This window comes from Penicillium alfredii, assembly GCF_028826965.1.
Source record: "Penicillium alfredii strain IBT 34128 chromosome Unknown utg000001l_segment0_segment0, whole genome shotgun sequence".
NCBI classification, from domain to species: domain Eukaryota; kingdom Fungi; phylum Ascomycota; class Eurotiomycetes; order Eurotiales; family Aspergillaceae; genus Penicillium; species Penicillium alfredii.
The window spans coordinates 699,794-715,010 of record NW_026622698.1 but is presented as its reverse complement, the minus strand read 5'-3'; the positions used below and the strand labels follow the sequence as shown (position 1 = coordinate 715,010).

The 15,217-nt window shown below is 52.6% G+C and overlaps 6 protein-coding genes across 6 annotated transcripts; 3 read left to right on the top strand and 3 right to left on the bottom strand.

Annotated features, from left to right (window-relative positions):
* Positions 1 to 91: 91 nt before the first annotated feature.
* NUU61_000267 (uncharacterized protein) lies at positions 92 to 554 on the bottom strand (the record flags this gene model as incomplete). The annotated part of the gene is made up of 2 exons (XM_056650851.1): positions 92 to 120; positions 290 to 554. The coding sequence occupies 2 exons, from the start codon at positions 552 to 554 to the stop codon at positions 92 to 94; spliced, it is 294 nt and encodes a 97-aa protein (XP_056515701.1).
* A 2,494-nt stretch (positions 555 to 3,048) lies between these two features.
* Positions 3,049 to 6,394, top strand: NUU61_000266 (LEA domain protein; the record flags this gene model as incomplete). The annotated part of the gene is made up of 3 exons (XM_056650850.1): positions 3,049 to 3,258; positions 3,339 to 5,807; positions 5,870 to 6,394. The coding sequence occupies 3 exons, from the start codon at positions 3,049 to 3,051 to the stop codon at positions 6,392 to 6,394; spliced, it is 3,204 nt and encodes a 1,067-aa protein (XP_056515700.1).
* A 433-nt stretch (positions 6,395 to 6,827) lies between these two features.
* On the bottom strand, positions 6,828 to 8,400 carry NUU61_000265 (uncharacterized protein; the record flags this gene model as incomplete). The annotated part of the gene is made up of 6 exons (XM_056650849.1): positions 6,828 to 7,734; positions 7,785 to 7,862; positions 7,915 to 7,958; positions 8,013 to 8,138; positions 8,200 to 8,303; positions 8,373 to 8,400. 6 exons carry the CDS (start codon positions 8,398 to 8,400, stop codon positions 6,828 to 6,830), a joined length of 1,287 nt encoding a protein of 428 aa, XP_056515699.1.
* Positions 8,401 to 8,922: 522 nt separating this feature from the next.
* NUU61_000264 (transcription initiation factor TFIID subunit TAF2) lies at positions 8,923 to 12,740 on the top strand (the record flags this gene model as incomplete). Its single annotated transcript, XM_056650848.1, has 2 exons — positions 8,923 to 11,220; positions 11,274 to 12,740. The coding sequence occupies 2 exons, from the start codon at positions 8,923 to 8,925 to the stop codon at positions 12,738 to 12,740; spliced, it is 3,765 nt and encodes a 1,254-aa protein (XP_056515698.1).
* Positions 12,741 to 13,192: 452 nt separating this feature from the next.
* NUU61_000263 (putative small nuclear ribonucleoprotein SmG) lies at positions 13,193 to 13,718 on the bottom strand (the record flags this gene model as incomplete). Its single annotated transcript, XM_056650847.1, has 4 exons — positions 13,193 to 13,252; positions 13,313 to 13,387; positions 13,542 to 13,613; positions 13,689 to 13,718. The coding sequence occupies 4 exons, from the start codon at positions 13,716 to 13,718 to the stop codon at positions 13,193 to 13,195; spliced, it is 237 nt and encodes a 78-aa protein (XP_056515697.1).
* A 189-nt stretch (positions 13,719 to 13,907) lies between these two features.
* NUU61_000262 (uncharacterized protein) lies at positions 13,908 to 15,161 on the top strand (the record flags this gene model as incomplete). The annotated part of the gene is made up of 2 exons (XM_056650846.1): positions 13,908 to 13,983; positions 14,044 to 15,161. The coding sequence occupies 2 exons, from the start codon at positions 13,908 to 13,910 to the stop codon at positions 15,159 to 15,161; spliced, it is 1,194 nt and encodes a 397-aa protein (XP_056515696.1).
* Positions 15,162 to 15,217: the final 56 nt, after the last annotated feature.

Below are 15,217 nucleotides of genomic sequence, written 5' to 3'. Positions count from 1 at the left end.
GAGGACCAAGAATCCCAGAAAAACAGATAATAGACATCGACAGTGCATGCCTTGTGTGCAGCTTCTATACTATAAACCGACCCCAAAAATATCACACGCCTCGGCAGACAATCAAGATTACTTGTCCCCTGAACGGATCCATTCCTCATATGACAAGGGGAGAGTAACAGGTCGGCTGATAGGTTCTTCTATAGAGAATCAGGGAATCAGTCATAGTCCACCAAAACCACATAGATAAGCCAAAGGCAAACATGAAAATGAAAGAAAATAGCATAACATAAAAACTTACGCTTGATAAACGCAAACATAACACCCTTGTACGTCTCAGCCTGTTCAGCAGGACCTCTTGCAGCGAGTTTTCTCAGCCAGGCTTTCGGAGCCGGCAGGCCCAGGTCCATCTTTTTCGCGCCTGATATAGACTGGGCCCACAGTGCCATTGTTGAGATCTCGATGATTTTGTCCGGGACGATGTCGATGAATGTGGTTTTGTGCTCCTGGTTGTAGTCCCGCTCGAGTTGAGCGATGATCTGTCGACATTGTTGGATATCAGACATGCTGGAAGAAGAAGAAGAAGAAGAAGAAGAAAAGAAAAACTGAGAAATATGATGAGTTAAGTGAGGGAATTGAGAAGTATTAGGCTGTTATCCTTCAGTGGCTGGAAGTGTATGCTGGTTTTATATCCAATCTATAAAGCTATTGTCTCTGCTTTCTTTGTAGTCTCAAACTATCTCTGACTTAGTCTGAGTTAGAGGCGATGAAAGAATGCACTTCACCATCAATCAATAAAAACTGTATTTTCTTTGTCTGTTTCATTTTGCCCGAATTTCATGTTTTCAGTCCATTATCAATGTTAGAGGTTCACGAAGACAATAGGTTTTCTCTTTTAGTATATAGTATAGATAGAAACATAGCAACTGTCCTGTAAAACATGTCTCGGCAGGGACTATAGTTCCTGAGACCTGCACACAAATCTTCTGAAAGAAGCTACCCTGAAACACAGCTACAAGACTATTACTCATGTAGAGCCGTGGCATTTGATACTGTAGATTAGCCGGTAAAGTGTAGCAAGACTTGTATCAGCATGGGTTGCAGCTATCAGGATATCATTTCCTTAGGATAATGGTCACTTCCATAGTATGTCTATCCATAGATCAGTTTCGACTGTTTGCCGAAACACGTATAGTTCGCCACGATGGATATTATTCAGGTACATGGTCAAGACATTAAGCAAAAGTACAGATTTAATGATCTAAAAAAATCAATTAGCCCGATTTGATCGGAGATTTTTCAACCGGCGATCAACGTCAGCGGTGTCACGCTGTGGCACAGTCCAACGACGTCTCCATCTAGTGCAGGGACATACTGAACCATTGTAGCAATTCTCAAATTTAGAAAAGAAAAAAAAAAAAAAAAACACAGCCCAAGACAACAAAATTCAAGCAAAATCATGTTTCCCTGATATCGCGGCCGATGATATCAGCGGCCTGGAATGACTTGGGTGGCTGTCCTCTCCACTCAAATAGATTAAATATGATGCACCCGATCGCCAATGATCTCATCCGGCCGAGTCGCCGAGAGTGTGCTCCACTCCCCGTTGAATCTGACAGGGGGGTCCCCCGATCCCAGCGATCTGGGGTCAGCATGTCCTTGTTCTGTCTGTGACGGGTGGGTATACTCTGGTATACTCCCGTCGGACAGATACTACAATTGATCTTGGCATTTTCATACATCCATACTCGGCAAATGATTGACCACACTATTCTATTTAAGCCACTACTTCACAGGGCAAGAAGAAAAAACAGGAGAAGCTAGGGTAGAGTTGGTATAGAGTTGCATTGTCCAACGGCTGTCAACTCTGATGTCATGATGATTCCAAGCAAGCACCACCCATTAACCAATGAATACCCTATTCTCATTGCTTTCTCTTCAGCCACTAAACAGGGAAACTGACAGGCACTGCTTCAAGGCAAATGGCTCTGGAGCAGGGGCCCCTGGCCTAATATTGGATACGACGCTGATTCGATCGACCGTGTTTTATCATGCTGGAGTCACTCGCGTTCCACGGATCGCCTCCGTGCCGACATCCAGTCACAGGTGCCGCCGTTTATTTTTCCGCTGTCAAAATGAATTGCTTTTCAACGCCGTTGCGAGGACGCGTGGTCATTGTTGGTGACAGATCGAGGCCCTTTCAGTGGTAGATGATATCTACTACACCCTCCTTGAAAGAAGACGAACATATCGGTCATACCTGAGAGAATTAAGACTACTTCTACAACTCTTCATTGATCATAGTAGTGTATCGCAAGTCTAGTAATACAGACCCAGCGTCATGTTCTACCCCAGCTCCTCCCCCATCCGAGCGCTCTGATTCGCGATCCAGTGCATACAATTTCACCAGATCGCCTCTCAATTCATCTATTTCCTTCTTCCAGGCCCTTCATATTTTTTTTTTTTCATTTTATTTGGTTTTGCGCCTATGCCCCACTACGATGATACCGACAATGACACCAAACCGCCAGCCCAGTGGCTCTGTGTAGCCCACACACCCCGCCCTGGTTTACCCCGTGCTCGCTACAGAAGAACAGAAGAGCCGGTGTTGATCGCGATCAGAAACTGGGCGATGATATCAACGGGGAATGACGTAGTGGGCTCTGTATCCTGCCTTTGGGAGGAGAGGTGCGTATATAAATAGTATCGGTCGTAGTATAAGAATCCCTCTTTTCCTCTGATTATAGTCATTCTCAAATACTCGGAACACTCTTACGATATCCTTTTATTCTACTTTTACTCTTTTATCTCTTCTCTTTGGCTGTTGAAAAGGATACTTTGTCTTAATACTGTTCCTTCTTCGCTGTACCATATCGCCTTGTGCTTGTATATTGTGTCTACGAACGGATCACGCCTATCACACGAAGCATACGACAACTGGCTAGACGACATCTCTGGATCGATCCATTGAAATCTAAAATTGGTTCAGCACGACTCGATATTGTATATTACGAGCTCAACCAACATCCACCCGCCTGACCTCTCCACTCAAACACCAACATGGCTTCCCCATCCGTGTGCAGAACAACCCCCAAGCTGGGCCAAAAAGCCACAACGCCCTCAAAAACTCGCAATGGCTCCAGCTCCAGCGCCGCGCCCTCCTCCAAAGCCGATGACAGCGTCGAGTCCGCCAAAAAGACCACCCCGCGCAAGCTCACCCCCAAGGCGCCGCAGCCTATCCCCAACGAAGACAAAATGGACGATCAATTTGTCCCGGAGACCCCGTCTCCCAAGTCCAAAAAGAGATCCGCTGCCTCGGAGCAGCGCCGCCCCCTTCCCCGCCGGACGAGGCTGCATCCCAGGTCTCTGGCTCGGCGGCGCCACTGGGAAGGGCGGCGTCCGGAGTCGCTGGGAAGGCGAAGGGTCTTGCCGGGACGGTCAAGAATACTGCGCAGAAAGGCGCGGAGAGTGTGACACAGGCTATGCCTTTGGATCTGGCTGCGCTCAAGGGCCTTGAGGTTGCCGATGGTGGACAGATCCTTGGTCGGGACGGAAACCCGCTAGGGAAGGTCGTTGAGGGTGAACCCGAGGATCTGGTGGGCCAGACTGTTGGAGATAATGGCGAGATCCTCGATGAAGATGGTGATTTGGTCGGACGCGTGGATGTCTTGCAGGATGCTGTCGATCAAGCCAAGAATGTTCCCGACGAAGCTCAGTCTAAGCTGGGTGACGTCCAAGACGTGGTCACTGACCTGGCTCAGCTGGATGGCTTGCCTGTTTCTGAGGGCGGTGTCATTAAGAGTGCCGCCGGCCAGGTGATTGGCAAGATCATCGAGGGCGAACCGGAAGATCTCGTTGGATATACCCTGAATGATGAGGGAGAAATCGTTGATGAGGATGGCGACGCGATCGGTCGTGTGGACCTGATCCCGGTGAAAGACCAGCAAAAAACCATCCAAGAGACCGCTAATGACGCCACTGCATACGCCAACGGAGTCCAGAACGAGATCGACGAGTTCGAAGACGCGGACGATGGACTGCCTGCCGACCAGGCCACGAACGCCGTTGACGGTGTCGCTGACCAGGCGAAATCTACCGCCGAAGACGCCGCTGAGGACGCTCAAGACGCGGCCCCGGATGCCGACGAGGCCAAGGAAGCCGCCGAAGATACAGTCCAAGACGCCAAAGACACTGTTGAGGACGCCACCGAAGAGGCGAAGCAGCACATCCCCAGCATCGACACCCTCGAAGGCCTGACATGCAACAAGCGCGGCTACATCATCGACGAAACCAGCGGAAAGCCTGTCGGCGAGCTCGTCGAGGGCGACCCCAAGAAACTGTCGAGACTCGGTGCGCAGCTCGACGACCAGGGCCAGTTCTGGGACAACCGCGGCAACGTCATCGGCAAGGCCCAGGCGCTTCCGGTCGAGGATGACCATGACGAAGAAGGGCCATTCTCCGGTCTGGAGGGCCTGGTCGTTGGCAAAGATGGCTGGATTGAGGACGAGAATCAGACGCGCGTCGGACGACTGATCGAGGGCGATGCAAAGAAATTGATTGGCCGTGGTGTTGACGAGGACGGTGAGGTCTTGGATCGAAACGGCAATGTGATCGCGCGCGCTGAGCGTTGGGAAGAACCCGAGGAGCCTACACCGGATCTCTCAATCCTGGACGGCTTGACCTGCAACAAGGCCGGGTATATTATCGGGGCTGAGGGCTCCCCTATTGGCCGTGTCATCGAAGGCAACCTGAAGGAGCTTGCTGGCAAGAAGATCCAGGACGGCGAAGTCTACGACGGCAAGAAGGTTGTCGGCCGCGTCGAGCTTATCCCAGAGGATGAACGCGAGACCAAGACCGAAGGTCCTTTCGCCGGCATTGAAAGCCTTGTTGTCAACAAGGAAGGATTTGTCGAGGACGATGACGGCACCATTGTCGGCCAACTTGTCGAAGGAGACGCGAAAAAGCTGCGTGGACGCGCTGTCGACGAGGATGGCGAGATCACCGACAAGTACGGCAACGTCAAGGGCCGTGCGGAGCCCTATGAGCCGCCTGAAGAAGAGGCCCCGCCAGAGGAGGACCTGTCCCTCCTCGAAGGTGCGGTGGTGAACAAGACTGGAAACGTCGTGGACGCTGCTACCGGTGCCGTGCTTGGGCGCATCGTCGAAGGCGACAAAAGACTAGCCGGTCGAAAGGTCGACGGCAAGGGCCAGATCTGGGGAGACAATGGCCAGGTGGTTGGACGCGCCAAGCTCATCCCCGGCGCCGAGCAGGAGAAGGCCGAGGGCCCATTCTACGGCTTCGACAACGCAGAGGTCGGCAAAGACGGCGTGGTCACGGACGCCGGGAGCATCATTGGACGACTGGTTGAAGGCGACGCCAAGCGCCTGCTGGGCCGGAAGGTCGACGAGGACGGCGATGTTCTGGACAAGAACGGCAACACCGTTGGGAAGGTCGAGCGCTGGGAACCCGAAGAGAAAAAGCGGGAGGTCAACCCGATGGCCGGCCGCAAGGTCACCAAGGAGGGCGAGGTGCGCGACGCGGATGGTAACCTCATCGGAAAGCTGACCTCGGGTAACTTGGCCACGCTGGTTGGGAAGAGCATTGACGACAATGGCTATGTGGTCGACAATGACGGCAACAAAATTGGCGAGTGCACGCTGCTGGAGCATATCCCCGATGAAGAGCCTGAAGGTCCTTCGCCCGAGGAGCAGGAAGCACAGGCTAAGGCCGAGCACGACCGCCAGCTGGCTGGGAGGATGTGCAACATCCTGAGCCAGACGTTGGAGCGAGTCAAGCCGGTGTGCAATATGATCACTGAGGTAAGCTCTAGCTCGCAATGTCCCAAATCACTGCAAGGAACGTTTTCTAACACTCTCTTCAGCACCTCGAGAAAGCCGACCGCACGCCAAAGGAAGAGCTGGACGAAGAAAAGCTCGTTGAGAAGGTCAAGCCGCTGCTTGAAGAAGGTAACCGCATCCTCCAGGAATGCAATGGCGCCATCCGCGCCCTCGATCCCGATGGTCGCATCGCCGCCACCGCCAAGGCGCGTGCCTCATCGCGAGATGCCAGTCCAGAGGAGTACCAGCTCGCAGACATGCTCAAGGAACTGACCGAGACGGTGGTCAAGACGATCGACAACGGACGCAAGCGCGTCGCTGATATGCCTCATGCCAAGAAGAAGCTGAACCCGCTCTGGGGTCTGCTCTCCGAGCCACTCTTCCAGATCATTGCCGCGGTGGGCTTGTTGCTCAATGGTGTGCTGGGCCTGGTGGGTCGGCTGCTCGATGGCTTGGGCTTGGGAGGTTTGCTGAACGGTTTGCTTGGAGGATTGGGATTGAACAAGTTGATTGACAATCTGGGATTGGGGAGTCTGACTGATGCGCTGGGACTGGGAAGCAAAAACTAACCGGGTCGGCTGGTTTGTTTGGGGCGTTTCTTGCTTGATATTGTCTTGTCTTCTGTCTTGCGATTCTTAGTTCTAATGCTTCGATTGATGTCGCGATAGTTAGTGTATGCGTGTTCATGTCTGTCGAATGCAAGTTGAATCAGTTCGAATCTCATTCTTGACCTATTCACAAAATTAATAGCCTAAATACAAAGTAAAAGCTCTATAACCGATTTCCGCAAAAGCCCCAATGTCGAGATGTTGCAAGGCTGTTTATCCCACCTCTTGGTCAAACGCAGAACAGAACAGCGTATCGCCGGGATATGCACAAGTTCATAAATACAATCGAGGACATATATATAAACACAAAACGCGTACTTCTGACAAGGATGCCCATGCACTGAAGCCCCAAACATGGTCTTGTTTGATTAGCTTAATGCAAGGCCGAAGGGATTTAATGGTCCTTCGTAGGGTCGAATTCGCCGTTCATAGGCTCGGTGAGTTCGGTGTCTTCACCGAATTCGCGGTAGGCTCGGTCGCGATCCGCCCCCCGGTCCTTGCGGATGGTGAGGCAGTTGATACCCAGGAAGGTGGTGATGCGGTTGATGACCAGAACAGCCCAGTGCGAGTAGACCACCAAGGCAAAGAAGAAGTAGACCCACAGGTAGATGAGCTCCAACCAGGCGCTGACCTGTGGAAGGCCAATTCGAGGCAGGTTCGCCAGCACAACACCTCCAACAAGCGGGAACTGCAGAATGGTCCAGTAGGGGAAGGGTTGCTTCAACAGGTGGGCCAGGATGATCATGGTGGTCATGCGGCCAAAAACGAAAGAGATGGTCCAGCAGTACAGGATCAGATGGTTATTCTTCAGGATTGACGAGTAGGGCGAGAACAGCCAAGCAACGTTGAGGATGGTGAAGGCGATCATGGGCACCCATTCCTTGAGAAGCGGGGTGAACGGCAGACCCTGCTTGCGGCGGGCAACAACGACGTTGTAGACACAGCCCGGGAGATGAGCGAGGAAGAACCCGCCCAGGAGAATCGGCAGCCAAAGATCTTTCACCGAGGCGTTACCGAAGATCTGGGGCAAGTTCACCAGCTCAATGATGGGGCGAGCCCAAATATCCGGTCCCCAGATGCCCGAGGCGATCATGATGGAAATGGCGATGAGAAGGCCTTCGGTCGGGCCGTTGAAGTAGCCCAAGTACAGGGTGTGCGTGTGGAAGGTTTCCCAAGTAGAAAAGTACATGGCGAGACAGGGCACCAGCGCAGTGTACGCACCGAGCTGTGTCGCACCAAAGCCCATGGCCGCAGTCTCCAGAAGACTGGCAAGGGCGCAGTTCAACGAGTCGATTCCATGACTATCGCCGGTCAGCATTGCACCATTAGCGACTTGACGGGCAACACGAACTCAAAAAGCTCTCCAAGACCACTAGAGGTTCCCGTTCGACGGGCCTGTTTGCCGTCCACATTGTCCAAAGTGGAATACCTAGTAAGGGTCAGCCGGGCTCAGGGGTTGAGAATAAGATCTCAAAACGTACATCCACATGCCCAGAGCAAAACTGAAGTAAAGCCAAGTAGGACCCTATCACTAGTCTTAGCAGGTAGACACGACAGCCAGCAAAACCAGGATCCTTACCGGTCCTTCCAGATCTGGCATGAACAGTACAATGAAGAACACATTAGCCACGATGAACAGGAACCCTAGCAGGGTAACCATGTTCGGGGCCATCCACATGGGCAGGAGTTCGACAAAGGCATTCCACTAGATGAAACTCAAAAGGTTAACCACGCTGCCATGGCAGCAATTCCACAGGGACTCGTACATAATGTCTCAGGATGTACTGCGAGATGAACGACTTGTCGACGCTCGAGTACTTGTAAGATTTGAGGGGGAGGAGAGCATCGTCCGAAAGGGACTCTTGGATCTCTGTCAAAAGTCATCCTGGTCAGCCCTATAGCCTGGACACGTGCCCCTTATCGGTTCTCGGGAACCAACCTTGGATCCGGCGTAGAATTGCGCTCATGGTGGTAGGGAGGGGGAGACCGATCCCAGCGTGGTTCGTGAGATACTATGACACCTTGCGTAGCCCAAATGTCGAGGAAAAACGAATGAAAGACACAGGCACGTGCACAACCGAAGCCAAAGAAAAGAAAAGAAAAGGTACCGCGACAAAAAGGAGCGTAAGAGGACAAGTGGAATCTCTTGAAACAGCGATTTTCAGATCGGCAGTCACGTGCCGTCCTCCGCATCGGGACGCGACAAGGGACGCCTGGCGCCTTCCATTTTTGTGCTCTTTGCTTGCCTGTCGCCTTGGCGCGTGCCTCGTTTTGACGTTGATCGATTCCTGGCACTGGCTTCGTGATCCCCACTTGGGCACCTTCGCACCACCGGACTTTCGCGCTTTCCGCCTCGGCTTCACCTCATCCGGACCACACCCAAACCTCTCGTCGCTGTTGAATCTTGATATGGTTTGCTGAGTTTGGACATGACGGTGGATGGTTCATCCAGCGCTCTCCGCGCATCTCAGTACTGAGATTCTTTCGCAATGCCGGGCGTTGTCGAAACACCGCTCGGCGCGACGGCGTCACCGCTGGGCCTGGGGTTCAGTGTCGGACATCAAAAGGTTGAGCTGGACATCGACTTCGCGACCAAGAGTCTCAAAGGCAATACGGCCATCACAATCCACCCCCAGTCCAAAGACCTTAGGACGATCCGCTTGAACTTCCGCCAGGGCGAAATCAAACACGTCAATGTCAACGGGAAAGCCGCGACGGCCAAATTCACCGATCCCTCCGAATCCCTCCAGTTGTACGGAGCGCAATATCATGAGCGCCTCACGCCGAAGATTGATAGCCTATTGAAGAGCCCACCCGATCCTGAGCTATGGATCACCATTCCCAAGAGCATTCGGATTGATGAACTCGACCCATACTCTGCCGAGGCCCAGGATCAGATGGCACTGCAGGGTGCTGGGAACGATGTGGATGGTGCAACGAGTGCAAGAGCACCAGAGGCGAATCTCCCACGGTTCACGGCAGTCAAATTAAATATCGAGTTCGTGGTGGACCATATTCGGGACGGACTACAATTTGTCGGGGTGGATAACGGTGACCGGCGCTATCCTCACGCCTATACCACGAACTCGCTAGAGTCTGGCGTTGGTTGCCCTCTGTTTCCTTGTGTGGATGATTCCTCATCCCGTTGTACCTGGGAACTTTCGGTAACGTGTCCCTCTTCACTTGGGGATGTCTTCGATCGCAAGGCGCGCGATGCATCATCCTCGCAATCTCGTTCGCGGACCCAAGTTCACCACATTTCGGCGGACGATGAGGGCCTCGACATGTCTGTGGTCTGCTCGGGTGATCTGACTGATGACATTGTCAACCCCGATGATCACACCCGAAAGACAGCCTCATTCGCATGCTACTCGCCTCTTTCCGCCCAGCAGATCGGGTTCGCCGTCGGTCCCTTCGAGTACGTCAATCTGGCCGACTTCCGTGAGAGTGACCAGGACGAACAACTGGGACTCAACGCCATTCCTCTACACGCCTTCTGTCTTCCTGGAAGAGGGGATGAGGTGCAGAACACCAGCTTCCCAATGGCTCAAGCGATTGACTTTTTCTCGCTGTCATACGGGTCATATCCCTTTTCCAGCTACAAGATTTGTTTCGTGGATGATGTGGCAGTTGATACATTACCGATGGCATGCATGTCAATTTGCAGCAGCCACCTTCTTTTCCCGGCAGAAATAATTGACCCAATGTATGATTCGACGCGAGCGCTGGTGCATGGTCTCGCATGTCAATGGACCGGAATCAACATCATCCCCAACGAACCGGTCGACACTTGGGTGACGGTTGGTGTAGCTTGGTACATTACCGATACCTTCATGAGGAAGCTCTGCGGGAACAATGAATATCGATTCCGGCTGAAGCAAATGTCTGATAGAGTCTGTGACCTGGACTTTGAGCGGCCATCGATCTATGACATGGGAACTATCTTGAAAATCGATCCCTCTGAATACCGGTTCATTGCGTTGAAGGCGCCGCTGGTTTTGTTTTCTCTCGATCGTCGCCTCACCAAGGCGAGTGGGAAAGCAACCATGTCGCGGATTATTTCCCGGCTTTTCTTGAACGCTCGCATGGGCGATATTCCCAACGGAGCGGTCACATCTTCGCTTTTCCAAAAGACGTGCGAGCGCCTCGGGCATGCGAAGTTGGATGTTTTCTTTCAGCAATGGGTATACGGTGCAGGATGCCCGCGCTTTCAAGCCACGCAACGATTCAACAAGAAGAAGCTTGTAGTCGAGATGATGATCCGACAGGTTCAGTCTGACCAACCGTCGTCTCGAGATCTGGATAAGCATGCCTTTCTGCGGGATGTCAAGGAAGAGGTTCGGCAGGTCTATGCTGGTTCCGTTCAACCGGTCTTTACGGGATCCATGACTATTCGTATTCACGAAGCCGATGGCACTCCCTACGAGCACATTGTTGAAATCAAAGAGGGCGTGACCAAGTTTGACATTCCCTACAACACAAAATACAAAAGGCTCAAGCGGAACAAGAAACAACGGGAACGAGCAGTCGCGTCGGGCGAGGCCGACGCCCAAGAAGACGTGCTCCTTTACTGCCTTGGAGATGTGCTTCAAAACGAAGAGGAGACGCAGGCATGGCGTTTAGCTGATTGGACAAAGGAGGACGAAGAGCGCATGGGACAAGAATCCTACGAATGGATCCGCATGGATGCAGATTTCGAGTGGATTTGCAAATTGTCCCTGGGAATGCCTGGGTACATGTACCTGTCGCAGCTCCAGCAAGATAGAGATGTCGTGGCTCAACTGGAGGTTGGTAATATGTCTTCCTTTCACCCTCATGATTCCATCTAATCCACTCGCAGTCCCTGCAGTACATGACCGCTCAGAGGGAGCACCCGCTTATTTCGACCATTTTTCTTCGAACCCTAATGGATAATCGATATTTTCACGGGATTCGCGCTGCGGCAGCACGGGCGCTGGTCAAACATGCCAAAGATGAGGTTGACTGGATCGGGCTGTTTCATCTGGAGAAAGCGTTCCAGGAGCTTTTCTGTCTTCCAGGCTCACCCATGACCCGTTCAAACGACTTCTCCGACCGGGCTGCCTACATATTGCAACGGGTCATTCCGGAAGCCATTTCGAACGTTCGTGACAACAGCGGCAAGACTCCGATGCGCGTCAAGCGTTTTCTTTTCGACAAGCTAAAGTTCAATGACAACTCAAACAACGAATTTTCGGACAACTTTTACGTCGCCTCGCTGATGCGATCCTTGTGCCATGCCATGCTTGGTAGGCACGAGGCGCGACCAGAGGATGAACTGAATCACTTTGACATGGAGCGCGTTCTCGAGACCCAAGCTGAAGAACAGTTGGAGAAGGATGCCATCGCCGAGTTCGATCGGTACCGACGCATGGACGAATGGTCCAGCTCTTTTCAAAATCTGTATTCCCGGGCCGCGTTGCATTGTCAGATGGAACTCATGCAGGCCAAAATCTTACCTCTGGATTTGATGCGGTTCATTCCATACACTCGGTTTGGAACGTATGATCTTCTCCGACTGGAAGCGTTCGCATGTCTGGTTGATCTCGACATCGCCAAAAGCCCCGACCTTCTTCGGTGGCTCGCTTTTAGCATGTCCGCTGATCCGTCTGCTTGGGTCCGCCATCAGTGCCAACGCTTATTTGGCCAGGCTTTAGCACAGATTGCCTTCGGCCGGCCCCAGCAAGAGACGCCCACGCAGGCTGACGGTTTGATCATTGAGCAAGAATCGTCCACGGAACTCCGCCAAGCCGACCTCGCGCGTCGACAAACAGTCCCAGGCGCCATCGAGGCTCTCAGGCAGGAATTGTCCGATGACGCATCCATGAAGGACTACCTGTGGGCCGCATGCAATTCGCCATGCCTTGGAGCTCTGGAGCTCTCGGAACTCACGGACCTCTGCCGAGTTTTGTTTGAAGCGAGAACGTCCCGAATTGTGAGACTGAAGTACCCTCGGTTCTGGAATGTCCAGAATCTGGGACAGGGGAAGCTCCGTTTCTTCCGATCCGCCCGTGCCCGTACCAACCTGGGCTCATCCAAGGAGTCTGGTTCAAAGCGTAAGCGTGAAGACCAGGGAATGCCTCCACCCGCTCCTCGAATTACTTTCAAGCAGTCTAAGAAGAGCGCCGGCCCCAGCACCCCGTCTTTTACGGCTCTTCCCAAGCTCTCTATCCCCAACCCCTCGTCTACCCCCAATACGGGTCCCAATACCCCCACTGCTTCTACTCCCTCGACCCCTGCGAGTGGCGGACTCAAGCTCAAGCTGAAGTTTGGACAGAAGTCAAAATGAAGTTCATTTCACCTGTATCTTCGATTTTTTCTTGTATTTTATCACTCTACCTTTTTTATTTCTTTTTTTATTTCTGCCATTGATCATTTCATTTGGAAGAAGGAAACCCAGCATGGCTTCAGGCGCGAGGTCGGTGAGATATTGCTTTGAAAAAGAATTTCGTCTCTATTGTGTTTTATGACAGCCAGCCCATTTGCGTAGGCCCTTGACAGTCACCGAGTAATATGACCAGTCGATCAAGTGTGCAGTGTTTTCTCTGTGCCCTGAAGCAACAGACCAACAGAGAAACAGAGAATAAATAAAAGACAGCGGTTTTGATTGTTCCCATATGATCAACCTACCCAGAAACTCCCTGTATCATTAAGGATCTTCTCCCGCGGGCCTCACTGAAAGCCCATGCAACTGCGACGAGCAAAAAAATTGAAGAAGGCGTGGAGTATTCCACTTTGAATTTATTTGTCGCTTATCCGCTCCAAAGCCTCGAGCATGACGACCGAGTTACCGCGAATCACCTGCAAAGAGTCTTGATCAGCATGCTGAGATATGGAGCAGAGAGAGGGGTCAGCGCGTACCACCATGCCGATAGAGACCTTCTCTCCACCCGCCTTCTCCTCGAATGCTTCGTCGAGGACAAGGTTCATGAATACCTGTATGCGCAAAGACAGCCTTGTTAGCTCTTCCTTCAAGCGCTCATTCTCTGCGTCTCGTCTGCCACGACCAAAAGCCCATGCGCCAAGAAAAAACGACGGCCTAAGGCAATGCGATCTTGTGGTATGGAAGATTGGAAAGAATTGAACGTACATCGTAACCTCGGAGGATGCCAATGACTTTGCGGTTGCCGTTCAGTTGGCAGAAGACCCGCTTCTCCATGTACTATAGGCGGGGACAGGGTTAGCCGATGCCACAATCCAAGGATTCAAAAAAGAAATAACGCGAAGAATCACCCACCTTCTTCAATTCAGGCTGAGCTTGAGGCATCTTGGGCACGCGGCAGTCAAGTCTGGGGTTTGGCAAGATTCAACTCGCGGCCGACGGGGAGTTGAGTGCACGCCCGGAGAAATGATGTTCCCGATATGCGATAAGAGCTGCTGCTCGGCCTCCCACCAGCTCTCGTCGCATTCAATCACAATTCAAGCTGCTCGAACTCCTATTTCTGCTCTTGGCGCGATGAGTTCATTTTCGAATCGCCGAAAGCCCCGCAAGGTGGGCGGGGATGAGGAAGACGAAGGGGGTGCTGCTCCAGGTCCATCTACCATCTCTACTTTTTTTTTTCTAGAAGATTGAAGCTAACTATCGGTCCCAGAGCCCGTTGTCAAGCGGCCTGCGGCCTCCAAAACAAACCAGAAATCCAAATTGCGCCTCTCATTCGGCCCCGGCGAGACGTCTATGGCCGATGATGGCGATCAGGAAAGCGAAGTGATCATACCAAAACGATATGGCCTGGGTCGTAAAGCAATGGAACGGAGCGCGTTCCAGCGGACCATTCCGTCTGGATCATCGGAGAAAGTCTCTGCTCGCGTGGGTCAGGATCAAGACCGGCCGAGCTACAGCAATGAATACTTGAAGGAACTCCGAGACTCAACCCCTTCGACGCCCAAAACAAGCACGGATGAGGAGAAAGAAAGGACCGTGGATGTAGCAGCTAAGTTCGGGGAGGTCATGAAGGTCTCGGCGCCGTCTGCTATCCCTAGTGAAGCGGAGATCCGCGAGAAGAAAGCCCGGCGCGCAAGGCTTGCCATGGAACATGGCGCCAAGGAAGACGACTTCATTGCACTTGACGACAACGCTGGGAATGAGGATGACTGGGATGCAATAGCGAGGGGAGAGAAGGTTCAAAATACGCGGTTGATCCGGGACGACGAAGACTTTGCGGAAGGGTTTGACGAGTATGTCGAGGACGGCAAGATATCGCTAGGCAGGAAAGCCGAGCGCGAACAAAAACGAAAGGAGCGGGAGGCGATGCGCGATCTTATCGATGATGCTGAGGGGGCCTCTGATGAAGAGGACTCGGACTTGGAGGAGAAAGCCGCCTACGAGGCCACCCAGACTAAGTCCGCCATTGGGAATGGCAGGTCGGACCGTATCGACCGGCCCCGGACGCCTCCCAAGATGACTTCACTCCCGCGACTGGCCCACAGTTTCGAACGATTGCGCACTTCTTTGGCGGCCATGGAGACATCCAAGACGCAAATGATCAGTCGCATGGAAGAGCTGCGAAAAGAAAAAGCCGATATTGCTGTCCGTGAGGTGGAAATTCAGGCCATGATCAAGGAAGCCGGTGACAATTACGAGCGGCTCAAGCAAGAAGCTGGTGTTGACCCGAACGCACAAGATGCATCGGCGGGGGCCTTGGAACAGTCGCGCGGTCTCGAGAGTATTGGTGCACCCATGGCAATTTCGGATTCCAGCGATGAAAGCTGATCGTCGCTTCCATTCTGCCTGGCCGCGTGCCTTCCACTCGATGGCTTTGGGCTCTC